At 52.4% G+C, this 22,306-nt stretch overlaps 2 protein-coding genes across 3 annotated transcripts; both read left to right on the top strand.

Moving 5' to 3' along the window:
• Positions 1–663: 663 nt before the first annotated feature.
• On the top strand, positions 664–17,377 carry C2CD2L (C2CD2 like). 2 transcript variants are annotated; one of them, XM_062608499.1, is made up of 14 exons: positions 664–1,158; positions 2,973–3,068; positions 3,516–3,635; positions 4,099–4,209; positions 5,158–5,271; positions 5,908–6,019; positions 6,192–6,315; positions 6,875–6,939; positions 7,529–7,656; positions 7,922–8,093; positions 8,701–8,802; positions 9,420–9,553; positions 10,061–10,343; positions 11,814–17,377. In XM_062608499.1, exons 1-14 carry the CDS (start codon positions 913–915, stop codon positions 12,032–12,034), a joined length of 2,028 nt encoding a protein of 675 aa, XP_062464483.1. In that variant the 5' UTR covers positions 664–912; the 3' UTR covers positions 12,035–17,377. The 2 variants fall into 2 exon arrangements, with proteins under 2 accessions (XP_062464483.1, XP_062464484.1); XM_062608500.1 differs by lacking the exon at positions 664–1,158 and adding an exon at positions 1,224–1,779.
• Positions 17,378–18,469: 1,092 nt separating this feature from the next.
• On the top strand, positions 18,470–21,407 carry PSMB5 (proteasome 20S subunit beta 5). The gene is made up of 3 exons (XM_062608498.1): positions 18,470–18,837; positions 19,886–20,192; positions 20,822–21,407. Exons 1-3 carry the CDS (start codon positions 18,646–18,648, stop codon positions 21,115–21,117), a joined length of 795 nt encoding a protein of 264 aa, XP_062464482.1. The 5' UTR covers positions 18,470–18,645; the 3' UTR covers positions 21,118–21,407.
• The last annotated feature ends 899 nt before the right edge of the window (positions 21,408–22,306 follow it).

Genomic DNA, 22,306 nt, shown 5'->3' with positions numbered 1-22,306 from the left:
TCAGCGCCGCGACCACCGTGGCCACCCTCAGTACGTCACTTCCTACCCCCGGCGGCCGGGCTCGCGGGACTGGGAAGCGGCGCGGGGGAGCCGGGGCTGTGCGGGGGTGAGGAGGTCCCGCGTCGAGCGCTGACGAGATGCAAGGGAGCGAGGGGCGGAGCAGCCGCGTGCCCCTTTACGGCGAGCCTTCCCTCCAGTATTTAAAAGCCAATAAAGTGCCTAACGGGAGCCTCTGGGCTGACGGTTGTTAGCAGCGCTGAGACCCTCGCGGGACCCTTTCCGGGGGTGTGCGTGTGGTACGAGTCGGTGAGCGGCGAAGGGAAGCGGCGGCAGCAGAGAGAGGCTTTTTGCGCGCCCGGTGCGAGTGGACTGTGGCGCCCAGAGCGCTGCTGAAGGGGTGGGGCCGCTTCGGCCCCGCTGCGAGCACGATTTGTACACTTTAACGTGGAGGCCGCGGTGTTACCGGTGTCAGGGAGGAAACCGCAGCGAGGCGGGGGGCGCGGTGCTGGGCAGAGATCCCGCGGGTCCGCAGCAAGGCGTCGCCAACCCCCGGCCGGTGTTGCCGAGGGCCGTGACCGCTATGCGGGAGCGGAGAGGGCGAGCTGCGCGCGGGGCCGGGCCGCGGGGGGGCGCCGCGCCGGAAGAAGGCGGCCGGCGGCGGGGAGGGGGAGCGGGAGGCAGGTCGGCTCCGCGGTTGTGCGAGCGCGGGCCCGGGTCTCTGCTCGGGCCAGGCTCCTGCGGCGCTGGCCGGGCTGAGCCCACGTGCGCCGCGGGGCCGGGAGGCGGGCTACGACGCAGCCTCGCCTCCTCCCCACTCCCTCCGGCGGGAGGTGGCGGCGGCTGGGCCGGCGGCGGAGCGCAGGGGCCGTGCCCGTGCCAGCCGGCCCGCCGTGAGTCGCTGCGCGCTGTGCCATGGGGCCGGATCCGGGCTGGGCCGCGCTGGTGCTGCTCTTCGCCGCCTCGCTGCTCACCGTCGCGGCCTGGCTGCTTCAGTACTGGCGGTCTGCGGCCCTGCGGGCGGCGCGGCGGCGCGGGGCGGTGACGGAGGAGGCCGGGGCCCGGGCGCTGCTCGCCGCGCTCCTCGCTCTCCGATCGCTGCGGGAGCAGTGGCAGCGGGCCTGGGTGCGAGCCCTCAACAGCCAGGCGCGCCGGCACGGGGTACGGCCGGGGCCCGGGCGGAGGCGGGCGGCGAGGCGGGGCGGGGGGAGCTGGCCCCGGGGAGGTGGTGGCGGCTTGTGGGCGGGCGGGGTTGCCGGCCCTTTGTTCTCAGGCTGCGGGGAATCCGTCCCGGGCGGTCGCTGGCTGTGGCTGTGGGGGCTTGGCCGGAGGGAGCCAGCGCCTGTTCCCGAGCAGCGTCGTCGGAACACGGACAGGAGGCGCTGGGCAGCGGCTTCGGGGCCCGAGGCCGAGCGGGCTCTGATGAAGCCGGCTGCTGTGGCCGCTCTGAGGTTTCCACAGCAACCTCTTCCGACTTTTGTGGTGTTTATTCTCTTTAGTCTCCTAGCGTTACCGCTATGTTGATCTATAGTTTTGCAGTCTATGAAGAAGAATGTTTCACACTGATTTCACGTGCAAAGAATTTCATGGTAGCTTGTGTTGCCTGCGGGGCAGAGGCTGCAAAGTCTGTTGTACTTGATAAGTTGATGGTGTGAGATGAAGCAATTGGATCTTTGGGGAAGGAGCCTTGGAAGAAGTGCTTGGTTTAGTTATGTGTTGCCTGCACTGTACCTGTGGCTTTTTTTTTTTTTTTGGAAGAAGTCCTTTTCAGTTACAAGGCAGGTAAGTTGCACCCCTGCAGTACAGCCGTTAGAATAAAGGCTGCAGAACCTGAAGGAGTGTCCTCTGTGATTTGGCTGAAGGAGGGTTTTACTTCAGCACGTCAGCAAGTCAGGGGTGCTTTAGTTTTGGTACTTAAAGTAGATGGTGGTGTCTGGCATCTGGAGAGCAGAAAGGTTAATAAGGCTGTTTAACAGTTTTACTTGAAAGTAACTGCAGAAGGCAGAGCAGATCTTAATTATGTAGGTCAAGTGTAGTGTTCCTGAAGTTCTGCCGGGTTGTACGGGGCTTTGAGTAACCTGGTCTAGTGGAAGGTGTCCCTGCTTGTGGCAGGAGATTGGAACTAGATGAGTTTTAAGGTCCCTTCCATCTCAGCCATTCTGTGATTCTATCTAAGCCTTGTGATCTATACAGAAGGTTACTGCATTGCAACATTTGGCCTAGACTTGCAACTATCCTATATAATGCAGTTGTTTTTGAGGTATCTCTTTGTCAGGTGACAAAACAGCTGAAAGGTAGTGTTTTGTTCTTTAGCTAGTGCTTCGGTACCAACTTCCTGCGTGATGCTTTCTGCTAAGGAGTACTTTGCTGACTCTGCCTTGTGTGTAGTCCCAAGAAAGGGAAAAGAAAATGCCCAAACTGGGGTAGAAGTCTCATGGTTTGCTAAGAAAGGATAATAGAGGGAGGCTAGCTTTCCGGAGTCCTAGTTAGTCCTGGAGGAATGATGCTCAGTCACTTCCTCCTCACTAGTCTATTTTCTTCTGTGGTTTTCTTGTTTCTTTGTGGCTTCTTTCAGCTTGATGAACTTTAAAAGATTAGTTTGGGGGTTTGTTTGCTTGTTTAACTTGGGCCAGGGTTAGCACAGAGGAGGGAGAGAAGAAACAGGAAAGCTTCTGCAGTGAAGAAGGGTTAATGCACTTGACTTAGAGTTGACTGCAACAATTTTGCATTCTCATTTGAGGTTGCCTGCCTGAAATTAATGTAGTGTTTGTGAGTCTAAGCCTCGAGTGGAGACCCTGTTTTCCTTTTCTGTAAGGGCAAGCCAAGATGGGCAGAATTGCAGCATGCAGTGGTTGTGCCTAGCAAGACTTGTGGAAAGGGACATGAGTGTGCCTGGGGCCCCACCCCAGTCATTCGTCCTCCTCCAAACTATCTGGGATATTTTGATCAGAACTAATGTAGTTCTCTTTTCGTAGAGTTCAGTGCAGATAACGTTTGAAGAGGGTTCTCAGCTACCACCAGCCGCAAATATAAGTCATGTGACATGCAAGGGACAGTCGGACTGCAGCATGGTAAGGGTTTGCTGTTCTGAATTGTTCTCTGTGGGTTTTTTCTGTCGATTGATGGCATGTTGTAGGGAAGCTCCCGAAAGCTGCGTGATGAGGACTGTGGAACTGGGGAGGTTTCGGGCAGTATTCGTTGTTGAGTTCGGTGATGTGCCAGCTGACTCTGTGGGAGCCCTAGGGGAGATACGTTGGTGGAGCTAGCACATATATGTGCTGAGCCCGAATACCAGGATCCTGCAGTGGAGAAGGAGAAGAGAGATCTTGTCACCAGTATATCTTTACTGCATCACGTGCATAGTCTCTAATGGCAGGTTCCACAGGGTCTGAGGGCAAGCCTCATGTTTCTTTCCTGCCACGATGGGTGAACCTTGCCTATCACTTTTAGAGATTTTGCTGTTGTGTGGTGATAGCCTCTCACCAGTGGCATAAACTCTTCTTTCCTTTTCTTTCTAGGTGCTGTGTTGCCATCTGTCAGCTGAAGCTGTGAAATTCCCTGTGTCTGTTACTCAGCAGTCCCCAGTTGCTGTTTCTGTGGACACCTATCATGTCACTTTGGCTGTGCTGCAGGCTCAGGTAATGGTTGTAAAAAGTTAGCCTGTGACCTTGTTCCTTCACCTGCCCCTACACAGACTAAGGAAGGACGCAGTATAGTGTGAAGAAAGGCCTCGTGATGCTGGACGAAGTGGTGTTGCTGCCCTCATATTTGGCGCGGTGGTAGATAATCCCAGTCTAAGTGCCAAGTTCCACTTTCTGTGTCTTGTTCTGCAGATATTGGCTATATGACGTAGCCATAATAAAATCCAGAGAGGTTTGAGATTTGGCATTGATTTTGGTGCCTGGGCATCCAAAAGCAGCTAGGAACCCAGATCTTGGTACGGAGCTTCTGCTGCAGCTGCTTCTCCCGTAGGCCTGGGACCGCTTGTATTCTTATGTTCTGTCTCTTACTGTTGCACTGGCACAGGAGCCTTTCAGTTGCTGAATTTGAAGCAGGGTGAGCAGAACCTCTTCTTTACTGTGGGTATTTGTTCTGGGTCAGGTGGAGATCCACTTGGAGGAGATTCAGAATGAAGGTCTCCTGGTGTCGTGGACATTCAAGGACAGACCGGACATGAACCTTTCCGTTCTTCCGAGACTTCAACTTTGTGAGGTGAGCGGCAAACAGTGGGAGAGGCGGGCTTGAGTAAGAGGGAAACTGAAAAAGGCAGAAACAGTGCTGAGACAGAAGGAAGGCTGTGGCAGAGGGGAAAGGAGGAGAGGTTGGCACCTTGCTCTCGTGGCCCTTCAGGGCAAGGGAGGGGATTCTTTTGCCCTAAATTCTGTACTAGCTCAGCTCTGTCAAAACGGCTCTCCTCAAGAGGGGCTGAAGTGGTACTGATGCCTGTTGTCTGAGTTTGGTGTAGCAGCTGAATGGAAGTAAGCATAGCAAAAAAGTCTTTCTGTCTGCGTAGGTCCATCTGCTGTTGTCTGATGTTGAGCTGCACAATGAGCTGTTGTTTTTTTGTTTGTTTTTTGTTTGTTTTTTTTTTGGGGGGGGGGTGTTGTGGGAGGGGAGTGGTGGTTTCAGCTTTTTGTTTGCTTGTTTTGTTTATTTGGGTTTTTTTTGAGAGGTTAGTGTGCAGAACGGAGCCCACAGTTGTTAGAGGCTTAATGAGCTGAACACAGGAGTGCTTGTGCTTCTGTGATCCAAACAGGTTGGTTCATTTGTTTGTTTTATTGACACCCTTGTTGCTTTATCCTGAGCACATGGAGGAATCGAGCCGTTCTCCCAAAAGTGCGGTAGTACCATCTCTTGAGGTGGTGAGGATGTGACAAACTTTAAAAGCTATATTGTCAAAATTTGCAATGGGTAGACTACAGATGTAGAGGATTAGTCTGTCTCATTTAGACGACTTACATTTGCCTGCAGCTGTTACACAGAAACTTTAAATAGTGGGGAAAGCAAGTACAGGATATGGCAGGAGTACCTGGGATGCTATTGCTGGGATAAAGACCGTGTAGTGTCTTAGAGGTGTGAGAGGCAGCTGGAGCTGTATAAAAAGAAAACATGTCTGCCTTATTATGATTTTTCTGTTTCCTCTTGACTTGTGGAGAGAAGAATGAAGGGAGAGCAGACCTGTCCACCATAAAGGATCTGATTGAAGATACCATTATCAGCACACAGCCAGCCATGACAGTGAATCTGAAGGCCTGCGCTGCTGGAGCTGGTGCGGTAAGACACTCTCCTCCTGTCACTCTTGTGCCTCAAGCTCTGTGCCTAGGGGTGCTTCTGAGGGCTGAAGCTCAGGCAGGAATATGGAGGTCGAGACTTGCTTCTGGGTGACAGCCTCAACCCGGCCCGCACTGTAGTAGGGGTTGGGGTACTGTGGTATGGGAAGGAGAGTTGATTTGAAACCACTCCAAAGGGCAGCTCTGTTTGTACCTTCTTTTCTGAGCACTGAGTGTCAGTTTTATTGAGGTGGAGCTGAACTGCCTGAGACACATGTCTCTTTTGGTAGTCTCTCCGTTCCTCTGAACGCTGAGGTTCTGTCTGCAGCAGCCTTTGTGGGCATGGAATGGTCCATGGAGTGTCATCTTCCGTAGTCTGCCTGCCAGCCAGCGAGATTGAGCTTGGCTGTCTCTTCTTGTCTGCGTGAAATTCACCATCTGAAATAACACAGGGGCCCAAGGAGGTCAATATCTTGGGGGAACCTGCAGCATCTCTTGATGGCTCTGCGTGTATTCCCCGACAGTTGGTGCAAGGAGCAACTTGGCAGATGCAGGGATGAGCTGCCAAGTCGTGTGTCTTGCTGCTGTTGGCTGGCAAGTGAACAATAAAGGTGTTAGTCTCACCCTTGTCATTTCTCAGGTTACCAGCGATAAGTTGACTCGAGAGTCACTGTCCAGAGTAGCCCCTCTGGGTTCTAAGCTGTTGCTCCGGAATCTTCGAGTGCTGAACTTGGGCTGCCAGGGGAAAGGAGGTAAGCATGAAAGCTTTGCTGATCTGCAGGGGCAAGCGTACAGGTGGTGAGACTGGAGTGAGTGGATGTTTTGCGTGGGTTTGAATGGAAAAAAACGGAAAAGAGGAGCATGTTACCACCAAGGCACTGCCTTGTGCTGAGCACATGCATGCGCTCCATCCCTCTGTTGCAGGACTTGAGGAGATATGCTGTGTGGCAGAACTAGACAGCCCCCTGCAGCAGAAGTGGACGAGGCCGGTGACAGCGAGCAGTGCCAGCGCTTTGGCAGAAATGGAGTGGAATGAGGAGCTCTTTCTGTAAGTGTTGCACCCTCCTCACAGCTGGCACAGCAGAGGTGGAGCAGCACGATTTCTGGGTGTCATTACTGCGTGGTGGTAATTGATGCAGACTGTACAAAAGGTGAAGTCTGTGTTGTGAGGCAACAGGAGTTTGTGCTGCCCGTGTGCTGGGCTAGCAATTCCAGTGATTGGCCTCAGCTTGCATATGTATTTCCTGCAAGTTCCTGTGGACTCTGTTTTAACTGGGTGGTCAGAAGTGGTGATCGTGGTCGGCAGGTGCAGGTGCAGAAGGCCTGGAGCGTAGATCTTGGCCTTCCAGATGAATTGCTCTCTCAACTTCACCTGGAAATGTAACACAGCCCTGCAGGTGATACAAACGGGAGTTCTCCTCTTCTGTGTAGTGTGCTGGCAGGGGCAGCAAAGTTGTCTTGTCCTCTGAAGTAGCATATGCATACTGAAGCTTTGTAAAAGATGATGAGGCACGTGAGATTTCAGGGAGGGAAGATAAGGAATGGGCTTGCTTGCTGCTTGGCTCTTTTGCAGATTGCCTAATATGAGCCTTTTTTTGTTCCAACAGGGAGCTGGGACACAGAAGTAGAGAGCTGAAGCTACAGGTGCTGGGGAGCAGCGACAGAGGGGGAAGTGAGTACTGGAAGCCGTAGGAGAGGTTGTAAGGTGGCGAGACAAATGTGCCTAAGGGACTTCATGTGCTTTGAGCCTGAGGTGGTTTGGTGTCGGTACGATTGCAATGAACTCTGCAAGCGATTTTTCATATCTGATTGTATGTGAGCCTCTCACTGTGTAAAACAACTTTTGAGTCTGTTCTTCCAAGTGAAACGCTCCTAACTTTGACTTTTCTGGTACCTGGGAGATTCCTGTGGCCTGCCTGTCCCCAGTCTTAAGTGGGGAGAGGGGTGCGGGGATTTGTCCCAGGGTGTTGGAAGAAGTTTGCACAAGGCTCGTAACCGTTCATTTGCACTCAGTCAGGGACTTAATACAGTACTTACTTTTGATGGAGACTGCGCGAAACCCACCTCTTTCAGGGAGTCAGTTTCTGGATCAGTAAAGAGGAGTGGAGGAGCACTGCCTGCCTCTTCCCCACCTTGAGCCTGGGAGCTATAGGCAGGGGGGCTTGGCTTTGCTGGCCCACAGGGCTGCTTCCCAAAAAGCAGAAGGTGTCTTGGATGCTGAGCTCACGCGATGCGTTCTGTTTTTCTGTTCCTTCCTGCAGGTGTGCTGCTGGCACATACCACGCTTTTGCTTGATTCTTTGGGCAAACAACCTTCCGGGAGACAGGTCTGCTCACTGGCCCCAGCAGCCGGGTGGTCACTGGCGGCTGAAGCTACCATTATGTTGGAGGTGAGCCTGTAACAGTGTTTGCGATGCGAGCCTCTAGCCTAGAGATGGGTGTAACTGGTCCTGGGCTCATCGCAGGGGACTGTCAGACCTTTATGTTGCAGAGGGGTGTCATCGGGCCCTTGCTCCCCAAGCCTCTATCTGCTCCACCAACTTGGTAGCGGGGATAGCTCCTTGGTGCCTGGAGCAGTAGCTTTTGTCATCCATGCACCTGTCTTTCCAACTGGGAAGAGGAGAGCCTCTCTGAGCTGCACTTTACTCTTTGTAGCTGCTATTCCAGGAGTCTCCTGTATCTTTGAACGCGCAGCATGCTCCATCTCTGCGAACCAGCATCACCCCCACTAAGAAGGTGGAGATGGACCGGACCATCATGCCTGATGGCACCATCGTGACCACTGTCACCACGATTCAGTCCCGGCCCAAGGCAGACTGCAAAATGGGTGAGGCTGCCGTGTGATGGGCATCTTGTACATGTCACTGCTATGGGGGTGCAGGCTCCTTAGCATCCTGTGGCTGGCTGGAGGCTTGCGCCTAGCCTCAAGGAAGGGAATTGATGCAGCCCTGTGTCTGGGGGGAGGTGAGAGAAGGACAAGTCTCTCTGACGCCTTTTGACAGTGGAAGCTCCTGACTCTAACACGCATACTGTTGCATAACCTCTGCGTTAAGGCGGGCAGAGTGCTTCGCCACTCTTCCTCTTATTTACATGCTGAATGCAGAACCGGAAGCACATTGACCTCGCTTGCTAGTGGTTGTTGCTGCTTGCGGTCTGATATCCTGATGAATGTGTGCTGCATATTCCATGAGGCAGGGACAGAAAATGGCATGAACAGGGTGTCGCAGGTGGGTTGCTTTGTGTGTCTTTTCCCAGTAGGCTTTCTACTGCTTTGTTATTGCAAAGCCTCACAGAGCCAGCCTCTGCAGGCTCTCAGCACGTGCGCTTGAGGTTTTTTTTGGGGTGTAGGGGGCCACGACATGGTAGCGAAGTTGCCTAAACTTCATCTCCTCTTACTGGTGTCTCTGTGTCTCTGCCTCTCTTTTACCATGAAGATTCACCATCGAGGTCGCCTTCCAAGGTGGAAGTGACTGAAAAGAAGACAACGGTGCTTTTGGAAAGCAGCTGCCCTTGCAGCCCCTTGCCCAGCAGCAGCCGTAAGTGCTTGGAAAACTGAGGCTTTTGTTGGAGCGACTGTATTCCTTAGCCTTTCATGGAGGTTGTCTGCTGTCTGAATGTGGAGCACAGAACTTGTCTGCATTTGCTGTGGCAGAGGATGTCTGAGTGCCTGAGGGAAGGTGGGGGCAGAGGGGTGGTGGCAGGTGGTAGCAGGTAAAAGGCACTCTGGCTATCTGGTCTGTGACTCTAGGCATTTCCTTTCTTGATGAGAATGTTCTAGGCTATCTGAACCCAAAGAGCTGTGCTCATCCTGTACTCAGGACTCTGACTGTCTCTGGGACAGAGAGCTGCAGCCTTTTTGATGGTTCATGGCCAAGGGTGCCCAAACTCTTGGAAGTCTTTGGAGGTCTTTGTCAAGTGGGAAGGGTATTTTAATGACATATCCGATGGGAAATCGAACTTTGCAGGTGCCTGAAAAAGCCAAGAGCTATATGACGCTTCCTTCCTTTGGTTTATTTGGGCAAGTGTGTAGTAAATTCTGTTCTCTCCTTTTGTGCACATTGAGTTGCCTGTAATGAGCATCATGGCAAGCAAGCGACCTCTTGCTGGTGCCAAAGGTCACTACACCAAGTGTTGGTTTCTTTCTTGTGCTCAGGGGATAGCTATATGCCCAATGGCTTGGATCCAGTGGCTGAGACGGCGATCAGGCAGCTGACTGAGACAAATAACAAGCCTGCCAAGAAGACCCCAACGAAACGTAGCACGCTGATCATCTCGGGAGTTTCCAAGGTCTCTGATAGTTGCAAGGTTCCATTTCCAATCTGTGAAGTCTTTTCTAGGGATGGGTGCATTGAAACCACCTGGTCCCATAGGAACCAGTGTGGGAAGGTTCTGGCACAGAAAACTTGCTCGACAGAACCCTTTCACTGCTTCCTTGGAGCTTGTCACTGCTTCCCAGTGAGCATCAAAGGTACCTTGCCAGTCTGCAGGGCAGCTGCTGGTGGGAGTTCACAAAGGGCAGCCATGGAAAGAGAGGCTGCTGCCATAGCTGGTTGGGAGCCTCATGGAGTCCGTGGACTTGCCTGAGGGAGTGAGAGAGATGCCGCAGAATGCTTTGGAATCTGCCACGTTCCAGTATGTTTCAGCAAAAAAAGTGACAGTTGCGCATCGGTGCCATCTAGCACTGATGATCGGATCCTGGGTGTCCATATGTAGGTGTGAATGGAAAATGGGAGATAAGTGTGATTCTTTTAAACTCTGTCTTCCTGTCTGTCTGACTCTCTGATCCCCCTCAAGGTACCTATCGCTCAAGATGAAATGGCACTTTCTCTGGGTTATGCTGCATCCCTGGAGGCCACAGCATACAGGGATTCTGTGGCAGAGGGCACAGGCGTGTGGATGCACGATTCTACTGAATCATCACAGCTGCTGGAATCGTCGCCGTCTAGACAGAGAGCCGGTCAGGAGCTGGATGAGACAACACGGTCGGACATCTCCGAGAGGCCATCGGTGGAAGATGTTGAGTCTGAAACTGGTTCCACAGGAGCACTTGAGACCAGGAGCTTGAAAGATCACAAAGGTAAGGATGAACTAGTAGATGGTAGCTAATGTTAGACTTTAGGACCAAGTGCTGTCTGAGTGCCCCGCCCACAGAGCAGCAGGGCTGCAGGCAGCTTTCAGCATGGTGAAGAGCGGCTTCTGTGAGAGCCTGGAAAAGCCTGTCTTTCTCACATGCTTCCTGCGGGAGCGGTTCCAAACTCCGTTGTTTGCAGGTGTCCGATTACTTTGGCCTTTTCGGTTTCTGTGCTTTCTGTCCGGGTTCTGTGCTCTCTGCCCCTGAGTGGTTTGCATGTTTCTGAGAACCTGTGTTCTCTCCCTAGCCTCTAGGACTACACATTGGACACACCTCCGTAAATGATTCCTCCTCTGAATTCAGCTGCCTTTAGCATGGAAACAGAGGCTGGCCAGCAATGTGGATTGTAGAGGCCTCGACTCCCTCCCTCTTTCTCTGTTAACTCTTGCTTCTGACCTGTTGTACCATAGGATGTCCACATGAACTGTCTGTTTTCAAGCAACGGAGTGGGCCTCCTATTCTGACCAAGCTGCTGTTCCAGACTTCCTGGGCTTCCTGTGTCAATTGGGTGGATGGCACACCTTGGATTTGTCACAGCTTGTAGCTGTAGTGGTTTCACTTAACTGCAAACTTACGTAAATAAGCACCAGCCAAAATCTCGATTGCTGAGAATATGAGAGCGGGACAGGTTTTAGGAGGGTGTACTGTGGTACAACCAGGTACAGTTCAAACTGTGGTGACCAGCCCCTTGTTTGCATGTCAGTGGGTAGGAAGGTGTGTGGCCCTGATTCTTGAGAGATGTGGCAGGCGGGGAAGGAAGAAAACCAGAAAGCGAGCCCCCTCTGTAGGAAATACTATTGCGGCTTTGTATGGCGTGCAGGTTTTGAATATGCCTTTTTACACCTGGCACCTGTTTGGGGCTGATGGTGATTGCCATCTCCATCCCGTCCTGCCCACGTGAGTCATCCAGAGCCGTTGCTGTCATTTGTCTCCGGGTTCCGGCATCTCGTGAAACTGGGGACAGTCACTCTAGTGGCTTGATCACTGACTAATCCAGGTCTCCTTGACACGAGTTGGTCCGAGAGGCCTTTCCCCTGCTGCATGTTTCTCACGGTGTCTCTGCATGCAGATTTTCTCATGTGTTTTCCCTGTGTGTGAGTCTTAGCTTTCTATTACAGTTCTGCACGCTTCTGCTGCAGGGAGGACATCGTTGTGTAAAAGGAAGGTTATGCAGAGGGGACGTGTGATGGCATGCTTAGTGAAGCCGCTTGTTGGTATTGCAGCCTGTTCCGAATGTAGGCTTTTGCCGTGCGGCCAGGAGCTGGGATTTGCTGAGCTGCTGTGAGCTTCCATTGCTCAGGGTGGAAGATATCTGTGCTGCACATCAGAGAGCAGCTGGGTGTGTTATTGCCCCCGAGACACAACGAGGGCAGGATACTGTCATGATTTTCAATTCCTTCCTTTCCATCTCTACAGTTAGCTTTCTTCGGAGTGGAACCAAGCTCATCTTCCGGAGGAAGAGTAAGCAGAAGGAGGCAGGCCTAAGCCAGTCGCATGATGACTTGTCCAGCATTGCCACCGACTCCACTGCCGGGAAGAAAGCCGGCAGCTTCTCCCATCGCCTCATCAAGCGCTTCTCCTTTAAGTCTAAATCCAAACCCAAAGTTAGTGACAGCGTGACGGCAGGTGAGAACTGAAGGACGGAGAAGCTGTAAAGATTGCACAGAGATCCTTTTCTAGTCTCTTGTCTTCCCGCTCTATGGTATCTGTGACCTGTGGTCCGGTTCCTTTCAGCCTTGGCAAGGGAAGACGCCCCTGGTGCTTTATGCCATTTGGGGAACAGAGGTGGTGAAACCGGGGCTTAGGCTGCTCATCTGCCTCTCCTTAGCCCTTTCTGACTGTCATATCCCACTGTACTCTCCCAGAAAATCCAGGTTGTGTGCTAATCCTGGTGGAAATCCCAGGAGCTGTGGAAGTGACTCTGCACTTGTAGCCGTCTGGTGTTGCTGGGTGCATCCTGGAAGGAAGGGGGCAGTGGGGAGGCTCTCGAGTGGCAGTGCTCAGAGTTAAAGACGGAGAAACTGCTGGGTTAGCTACGTTGCTGAGAAGCGTGGGATGTAGCCTTGCTCAGTTCTGGTGGGAGAGAATGATGTGGTCGCTGGCCATCTAAATGCTCTCGTTGCTTCTGCGTGGTGCAGAGCCTGTAATCTGACTGAGGCATGGTGCGGTGTGTTCCCAGTCTGCGAGTTGTCAGGGGAACGAGCTGCGGTTCTTGGCTCTTGGAACAGCTCTGTATCCAAAAGTGCTGAGGGATGCCTGCTTTCTGCACTATGCAAATGAAGGAAGGAGCCTCTAAGAAGGAAGTTTAACCACCAGGCGAGTTTTTGTAGAAACCTGGGCCCTTGCAAGAATGTCTGGTTGGTGCTGTCAGCACTGCCACCCTATGACGCAGCCTTCCTTTCTCATCCGCGTCGTCAGATGGGAAATAGGCTGTGATGCACACGTGCACTGACCGTTGTATGAGCAGAACCCTTTCCCTCAGGGAGGTTGGGGGTGTTGCTGGGCAGGGCTGCCTTCCGGACTTGTGGGGTGCCTGCCTCTTGTGCTCTTGTGGTTCTTGCCAATGACCGATACCACACTGGGGATGGGGGTTAGGAATGTGGTGACCCTAGTGAAAGGGCAGTGTGAAGTCTAAAGCCATGTGGCAGAAAGAGGCAAGAGTTTATATGTTTTCACTTATGAAAAGGTTTCTTGTAGTAGAAAGAGCCTTTCTTGACTGCATCTGGTATTTCCTTTTTTTGAGCAAACCCAGTCCACTGCATTCAAACAGCAGGTGTTTCTGTAGTGGGTATTTGCGGAGGAAGAAGCACACGGGAGAAAATGAACTCCTTGTGCAGAAGGAAGCTGACCTTCTAGACAAATGGTTTCCTGCTCTGCTGACATGCGCCCTTTGTGAATATCCCGAATCCTTGTTCAGCTAGAGTAATGACGCTCTCAGAGAAACCCTTGTGTCCTGACAGCGTGCCTGGTTGGAATGACAGCTCCTGCTCTCTTGTGAGTTGTAGAGTTAAGGAGGTAGGGCAAAGAGGAGGAAAACCTCCCTGAAAAGCAGTTGTCTAGGCCTGACTGGGTTCACTAGTTCTGTTTTCCTGTTACAGTACCTCCCAGGTGGGAGCTGTCACCCTGTCTTGCGCAGGATGTGACCAACTGAAAAAGCAGTTGTTCTCCTGACAGGGTACATAAACCAACATCCCATTCTTTGGAAGGACACATTCTGGTTTACCCATATGGCCATTTCCAGAGACTGGAATGCATTCAGTATGCTGCTGAGAAAGGATTGACAGTCGTGTATTTTGGAGCATCTCTTGAAAGTGTCTGAAGGTTGGGGGTGGGGGGCAGAGTCACCTGCTGGGGCTTGCATTGAAACTGCTGGTGCTTGCCAGTGGGAGGGTTTCTTCTTTCCTGCCAACTCCCTATGAGGTTGAGCACATGTGAGAAATCGGACCAGCCCAGCTGGCTGACCAGGAACCTCTTCTCCATCTGTTTGTTTTGGTCCAAGAGTCTTTCTGTTCATCCCCGTGCTCTTCCATGTGTTTTGTCCTTTGTTTCTTCCCTCATCCATATGGTACCATGGCTTTGTTTTCAGCTCCATGTGCTGCTGATGTCAATGCTCACCATTTCTTGCTGAATGTGGATTTCCTTGATGCGAGCTTGTGGTTCCTGCTGTGGTGCTGGTGGAAGGTGGCAATATGCAGCTCTCCTCTAGCCATCTGGCAGCCAGTTTGATGTAGCCTTCCTCTGCCAGATCGGTGTGGCATTGCACATGGCACTGTCCTTTGCAGGCACACCCCTGTTCCCAGCACCTTGGGGTTTGGTTCCTTTCTGGGCATTCCTTCTCTCTTGCACTGTCCCTGCTACCCATCTGTCTCTGTCGCTCACGATACTCAGCACTCTGGTTTGGGTTTTCATGTTTCTTTTTTTAATGCATGTCAAAGTATTGCTTTGAATGAAAAGTGCTGGCTGAGCCCAAACAGCACCACTTCTCTAGTGATGTGGCTGTGAGCCTCGCATTAGAAGTGCTGGCTTGAATAGAAGGGAACTTCCAGACAAGCCAGCAGCTCTTCAGTTGCGGTTTATCGCAGGACTTTCTGTGGGTCTCATTTAATAGTCCTGTGTTCTTTTCTTTAAACAGCAAGAGCAGCTCAAGCTGTCTTGGTGTGGAGCAGCCAGAGGTGAATGCTCAAGGCTCCCTGCTGTGCTTCCAAAGCATGAGCCTGTGGCTTGCGTACTCAAGGAGATCTACAAGGCCTGGTGAGCCTTGTCCTTGTTGCTGTAGATCAGAGGTAGGAAAGGCAATTGAGGTTCTTGTCTGGCAAACGCATACCTAGATTTCAGCTGGAATGTTTTGTTCTCCCTTGGGGGAAAGAGACGATAGGAAAGCTAGGAGTGAAACCGATAGAGTTCTTCACTGGCCTTAGGGACCAAGGATGCCTTTCTAGCCATGTTAAAGAGGCAATTACTACCATGCATCCTTGGGCTTTCCTGAATTTGTTTCCGGTTTGTCTGCTGCAGGCAATGCCTGCTCATGTATCATGGTAGAGGTACTGGTTTTGATTTTGAGCATTGCCTTGGCAGAACACTCATCTGGGAATCTTCCTTTGCTGCGGTCTGTGGAACGAATGGTGCACAGGACATGTAAAAGTCGGTGCATATCTTCCCTTGAATTTTTTGGTGGTGCTTTTTATCATGACCTGTAAATTGCTGTGAAAGTTTCTATTGGGTTAGATAGTTGCGAAGGAAAGGGATATTGTCAAGTGCTGACAGTGCACGTCCCCAGCCGTTAATTCCCACACCTGCTTGTGTTTCCTAGCAGAGATATACTTTCTGCCATTTTGTGGCTTCTCAAAGTTGAACAGTGCAGGACTAATACTGTAACCTTTTATCTTCTTCTAAATGTTATTGGGAAGCGTGGAATATTTTTGAGGGTGTTTGGGTAAACTGCTGTTTTCACGGACAGAGGGGTAGGGGGAGTGGCTCAGCCACATACACTGGGAGCTTTTCAGTTCAGGTATGCTCCTGAGTAACGTGTTGATCCTTTCTCTTTGTGTCTGTGCATGGCTTCCTTTCTCACACACGCAGTCGTGTTTGTCCCTCGAGTTGTAGGCAGCTGGTTTTGCTAATCCTGGTTATGCAAGCACAAGTGAGTCTCTTGGCTTTCTAAAGCCAAGAACAGTAATGAATCTGCCTCACGAGGGAGGTATGATTATCAGTGTGAGAAACCATTCTTCTATCCTAATCTTCTTGGAAGGAAAGGGAAGGTCATGTAATTCTTTGGCCTCCAGAAAAAGTTAAGACACGGTCCCAGGGAGTTTTTCCCCATAGTGCTCCTGGCTTTTTATTCTCTGCTTGGGTTTAGGACAAGAAGAAATGCTATTTGAAATCTGCTTTTCCCTGCTTAACTTCTTCCGGATACCCGTGTCTTTGCCTCGGTGCCCTTGCATTTCATAATGCCCTGTGACCACGAAGCAACCCTAGTGTGTGGTGCAGGCCGCAATCAAACTTTTTAGAACCATCAGTAGTTGCCAGGTTGCTGTCTCAGGGTAGGCTTTATATCTGCACCTTGTGAAATTGGTCCTCAACCAAATATGTGGGGGAAGAATTGCTGACAGAGTGGCAGGCATGAATGTGGGGAGGCTTCTGAAGGAGTTCAACATGCTTATAGGGGCCTGCGTTCAAAATACTGCGTTGTGCTGCTGGCTGTAAGTATGCTTGTAAGTTTATTTTGCTCCAGATACATCCTCTCGCCATGTTTTGGTAAGGCTTGTTAAGAGCTTCCCCATGGGGAAAAAAAACCTTGATATCAGCTTGAGAGGGGTATCCTCTTTGAGGCGGGAGAAGATAGGCATGGGAAGAAAAAGAGGGAACTGCAAAACTCCAGCAATTTGGGGTGCCATAGGCTTTATCCTGACGGGTGCCTGACTGATGCCTGATAATTGAAGAGGGTGCTCGAAGGCGGAGGGATTGTATGTGTGCACGTGTTTGCACGCTCTTGTAATTAGAGTGTGCTCTGCGAGCGCCCATACCTGCCATGCTGCGAAATGATGGCACTGATTGGTAAAGTGGCCTTAACTGGCTTTTGTGATAGCCACAAAATATTTCTTACATGGACACCCTTTGGAGGCAGTCTTGAGCAAACAAGTCCAACTTCTGCCCCTGCAAACACCCTTGTGTGTTTGTGTAGCTGAGGACAGGCTTATAGGCAGATTGGCTAATGTGGGGAGAGCAATAGGAGTTTACTTGGGTAGAGAGCTAGTCGGAAAACAGTTTTGCGGATGGGAGGAGCGTAATGAAAGCTTATATAATAAAGTATATGTAATAGAGCAGAGGTGAGGGCCACAGGCACACTCTGTTTCTAGACTAGAACTGGGCAGGCGGCAAAATGTATGTTTACAAATGTTTTCATTCCACTTGTTTGTCTCTGTCATTGCTGCATCCTTCCTGCGATGGCTTCTCTCAGTTCATTGCCTGCTAAATAGAGATGTCATTTTTGGATAGCTGGCGAGATGCTTGAATGTTGGGTCGCTGGTGATTGCATGTTCTGGGGTCTTTAGCATCGTTCAACCCTCCCTCCCCCTGTGTAGGGCACAGTGTGCGTCACGATAGAGTAACAGTCCCGGTGGTTCAAACTTCTGGAAAAGATCTTTGTGTACTTGTGGTATTCCAGCTCCTTCTACAGGCATGACTGCTTCACGCCACCTTTTCTCGTGCATACAGGTACTGGACCAAATACCCACTCTGAGTTTGTATGTGCTCTTTTGTACTTTGATGCCTTCTCTCTGGGTGGATTTATTTTAATCCTGAATCATTTAGAGGAGAGAAAAAAAAAAAGAAAAAGGAACCATGTAGCTATTTAAGAGATGAAAATAAAATTACTTAATTTGGGCTAAATGAATGAAGTTCTTGCACCTTTGTAAATGTTGAAGAAGAATTCCATTGCTGTGTAATGGCTGAACCTGTTAACTTATTAAACCACATGGAAATCAAAACCTGACCCAGAGTCTGACTTCATCCCCACTGGAGTGCAAAGAGTTAGGCTTTTTTCCTTTTCATGGAGGGAGGTGATTTGTAACCCTCTCTGGTAGGACTTGTCTCTCAGCAGTCATTTTTGCCAAATGCAGATACATGGCCTTATTAAGACTGCAGCTAGGGTTTTAGCCTTGTGTCATGCTTCTAGGATGCAAGAGCTTCCTGAGATGTTGGCTTCAGAAAGCAGCATTCTTTATTGCAGCATGGGGCGTACACCTGAATAGTTTTGCAAAGGTGAGTATGCTGTCACTTGTTGACAGTGGCTATATATTTAGCATACTCATGCATATTCATAGCTCTTCTATGAACTAGTTATAATATTTGCATTCTAATTACGCATGAGCTTTCTTGCTGATGGGTGGGGCTCTTTTGGTTTTTGGTAGTGTTCCTCACTATGTTTACTGAATGACCTCAGTGCTGGCACATGCTTGCGAGGTTCTAGTGCTGTGTTAGCAGTTGGAATGTCCTTGCTTCTGTTCTGTTCCAGGGGTACCCCACGTTGGGCACCACTCTGAATCTGGAAGGCTGGCATCCTTGGTCTTACTGAGTCCTTAGTTGTTATAGTCCTGTGGTGTTCCTGCCCCATCAGCCGAACATTCCTTTTTCTCTACGTGTTAGCAAGTTAGCACAGTTTGCTCCATTCAGCTATGTTAGTTTGAAGTCACACACACTACTGTTAGTTTAAACCTATAAATTTAAGTCTACATCCCCAGTAAGTAGCTGGAGGATGTAGACTGGGCCTGGGAGCGCAGCCCATCGCGGCTGCGGTACCGAGTAAGTGAGCGGGTGCTGCCATCCTGTGAACAACCCTTGGTACTGCACGTGAGGAGACAGGCGCCGCTTTCTGCTGCCGCCCTGTGGGCAAAAGTCGGTACTGCAGGTGGTGGTGATGGCGGGGCGCGGTGTAAAGCTGGGCGCGGCAACCAGCGGCACGTGCGGGGGGCGGTGGCCGGTGGAGGCGGCGGGAGGTGTCCTGGTGGGAGTTGCTCATGGCCGGCGCCATCTTGGGTGTGGCCACGGGTTGGGGTTGTTGCTGCCATGTTGGGAGTCTGGGGGCAGCCGTATTGGTGAGGTGCCATTGGCGCCATTGTGTACGCCCCATTCCTCCATATTGAGGCCAGCCCCTCCCTCCTGCCGACTCATGCCCTCACCCATCATGGCGGCCGCGTTGCCGTGGTAACGGCCGCATCGGTCCTGCGCCGCCGCCATTTTTCGTTCCAAGATGGCGCTGGCGAGCGTGGTGCGGGCGGAGGCTCCGCTCCCGTCCCGTTCCCTCCTCCCGGGGCTCGCCGCGCCCCGGGACCCGGCAGGGCCCCCCGCCGGCATCGCCGCCCCCCTCCTCCGGGAGCTGCCGCCGCTGCTGCCCGGGCCCGGCATCCACCTCCTGCACGGCACCACCACCCTGGCCTTCAAGGTACGGACACTGGTGGGCAGAGAGACACATAGGGACCCATAGAGAGACATTGTGTGTGTGTCTGGGGGTGAGACCCACAGAGAGACAGTGGAGGGACTGGGACCCATGGAGAGACATTGGGCGGGGGGGGGGGGGGGGGGGGGGGGGGTCTGTGACCCATAGAGAAACATTGGGGGGTGCTGGAACCCATAGAGACCCCATAGAAACTCCATAGGGACACATTGGGAGGTTGGTATGCACATAGGGACCCCATAGGGGCCCATAAAGAGCTATTTTGGGGCAGCTGGGACACATAGCCACTGGGGAGGGCTGGGGCACATAGAGACCCTATAGACCCCCATAACCCACCAGAGACACCCTGTAAATTCCCATATTTCCCCATAAGCCTCCATAGACACACGTAAGCCCCCATTTTTACCAGGTAACCTCCCCATAGACCCCCATATCTCCTCTAATTCCCCCATAGCCCCCCCCCCCAGACCCCATTACGGGTCCCCAGACCCCCAAATCCTCCCATAGACCTCCCCATCCCCCCCCATAGGCCTCATAGGATCCCATTTAGGGACTCCAGACTTCCATATCCCTCCATAGACACCCTGTATCTCCCCATATTTCCCCATTGAACCCCATGCAGGGACTCCGGTCCTCCATATCTCCCCAATATCCTCCCATATTTCCCCCTAGAACCCCTTGTACTGGACTCCAGACTCCCAAATCCCCACAAAGAACCCCATAATGCGACTGCAGACCTCCATATACTGCACATAAACCCCCATAGAACCCTATATCCCCCCATATTCCCCCTTAGAACCCAATGTAGGAACTCCAGATCCCCATATCCCCCCATTCACCCCCATAAAGGGTCTCCACACCCCCACAGAACCCCTGTAGAGACTCCAGACCCCCAAATCCCTCCATATCCTCCCATATTCCCCCATAGACCCCCATGTAGGGATTCCAGACCCCTGTAGCCCCCTTAAACCTTCCGTAGACCCCCATGTAGGGACTCCAGACTCCAGGCAACCGCGCTCTGGCTGTTCCTCCGCAGCTGCCCCATGGCGTGGTGCTGGCTGTTGACTCCCGCGCCACGGCCGGCTCTTACGTGGCGTCGCAGTCGGTGCAGAAGGTGCTGGAGGTGAGCGCACGGGTGCTGGGCACCCTGGCTGGCGGCGCTGCTGACTGTGCCTTCTGGCAGCGGGTGCTGGCACGGCAGTGCCGTGTGTACCGCCTGCGTCACCGGCAGCACGCCTCGGTGGCCGCCGCCGCCAAGCTGCTGGCCAACATGGTGTACCAGTACAAGGGCATGGGGCTTAGCATGGGCACCATGATCGGCGGCTGGGACAAGAGGGGGCCTGGTGAGTATGGGTTGTGGGGGCTGGACACCATGGGATTGGGGGTTATGGGGCCAAAGAGTTAGGTATTGAAACATATGGGGTTGGGGGTTATGGTTTGGGGGTGATGGACACAATGGGGTTGGAGTTACGGTGCTTGGTGGCCGGGTTATGGCGTGGTGGACATCATGGGGTTGGGTGTTATGGGGCCAAAGAGTTGGGTATTGAAGGATATGGGGCTGGGGGTTATAGTTAAGGGGTGATGGATACAATGGGGTTGGAGTTATGGGGCTCGTGGTCAAGATTAGGGGGTGATGGACATCATGGGGTTGATGGTTATGGTGCGATATTCATGGTTGTGAAGTTAAGAACTTGAGTATTGAAGTATAGGAGGCTGGGATTATGGTTATGGGCTGGTAGATACCAGGGGATTGGGGGTTAAGGGGTGAGTGGCACCGTAGGGTGGTGGTTATGGGGCTCATGGTCAAGGTTAGGGGGTGGTGGGCACCATAGGATAGGTAGTTATAGGTTGGAGTTGGTTGTTGCGGGGTCAGGGAGTTGGGTGTTGAGTTATATGGGGCTGGTGACCATGGTTGTGGGTCTCTATTTCCTATGGTCCCCCACTGACCCTATTGCTCCCCATCACCCCCTAGGCCTCTACTATGTGGACAGTGATGGCACACGCGTCCCAGGCACCGCCTTTGCTGTGGGTTCGGGCTCGCCCTATGCCTATGGGGTGCTGGACCGCGGCTACCACCCGGAGCTGGAGCTGGAGCCTGCCTGCGCCCTGGCGCGCCGCGCCATCTTCCAGGCCGCGCACCGTGATGCCTACTCAGGCGGCCGCGTCTCCGTCTACCACGTGGGGCCCGAGGGCTGGCGCTGCGTCTCCTGTGACAATGTAGCTGAGTTGCAGGAGCGCTATGGGGCCGAGTGGGACGGCAACGAGTGAAGGAACAGTGTGGAACAGGCGGGTGGGAGGTGAAAACGGGCAAAACCGGGAAAAAACAGCTGTTTGGGGGCTGAAAACAGCCATTTTGGGGCCAAAACTGGCTGTTTGTGGGCTGAAAATGGGCAAAAATGGCTGTTTGCAGGCTGAAAGTGGTTAACCCTGGGTGTTTTGGGGCTAAAAGTGGCTGTTTGTGGGCCAAAAGTGGCTGTTTTGGGGCTGAAAACAGCCGATTTGGGGCTAAACCCGGTCATTCTGGGACTAAAAACGTCATTTGTGGGTTGAAAACGGTGTCCAAGGGGTGGTCATTGCAATGGCGCCATTCGGCTCCAGAGTGAACAGCGCCGGAGGGGGACGGGCCGGGGGGGAATGTACATGACACAGGTGTGTGTGGGGAAGTGGGTCCTGATTGATTAAGGGGGGGTGCGGAGCTGCACTGTGATTGGTGGGGTTGGAAGGAGGAGTGGGGCTCAAAGGGAGTGCAATGGGATGTGAGTAGCGGTTATAGGGGGTTTTGAATGGGGTCTCTGGGGGTCTGTGGGGATTAGAAGGGGTTTGGGGGGTGTGTAGGAGGTTAAAGGGAGGTTGGGGGATCTGGAGGAGGTAAAATGGGGTTTGGGGGGTCTATAGGAGGTAAAAGGGGGTTTGGGGGGTCTGGAGGGGGTAAAATGGGGTTTGGGGGGCCTATAGGAGGTTAAAGGATCTTGGAGGGGGGGTCTGTGGAGGGGTTAAATGGGGTCTTTGGGGGTTTAGTGGGGTTTGGGGGATCTGTGAGAAGTTCAGTGGAGTCTGTGGCGGTTAAAGGGGGTTTAGAGGGTTCTATGGGGGCTTAAATGGGGTCTATGGGGGATTAAGTGGTGTTTGGTGGGATCTATAAGAAGTTCAGCGGGGGGTTAAAGGGCTTTGGAGAGGTCTGGGGGTGGCTCAAATGAGGTTTGGGAGGTCTATGGGGGGGCTTAATAGGCTCTATTGGGGGTTAAAGGGGGTTTGGGGGTCTAGGTGTTTAAATGGCATCTGTGGGACTTAAATGGGGTCTATGGGCAGTTAAATGGGGTTTGGGAGGTCTATTAGGGGTTAAAGGGGGTTTGGAGAAGGTCTATGGCAGGCTAAATGGGTTTATGGTGGGTTAAATGGGGTCTGTAGGCTTCAGTGGGCTCTATGGGGCTCAGTGGGCATTATGGGACAGTCAGTG

This window comes from Pezoporus occidentalis, unplaced genomic scaffold, assembly GCF_034315485.1.
Source record: "Pezoporus occidentalis ecotype Australia unplaced genomic scaffold, CSIRO_AGI_Poc_V1 ctg130, whole genome shotgun sequence".
Classification (NCBI taxonomy): Eukaryota; Metazoa; Chordata; class Aves; order Psittaciformes; family Psittacidae; genus Pezoporus; species Pezoporus occidentalis.
This window is presented reverse-complemented; position numbering and strand designations above follow the sequence as displayed.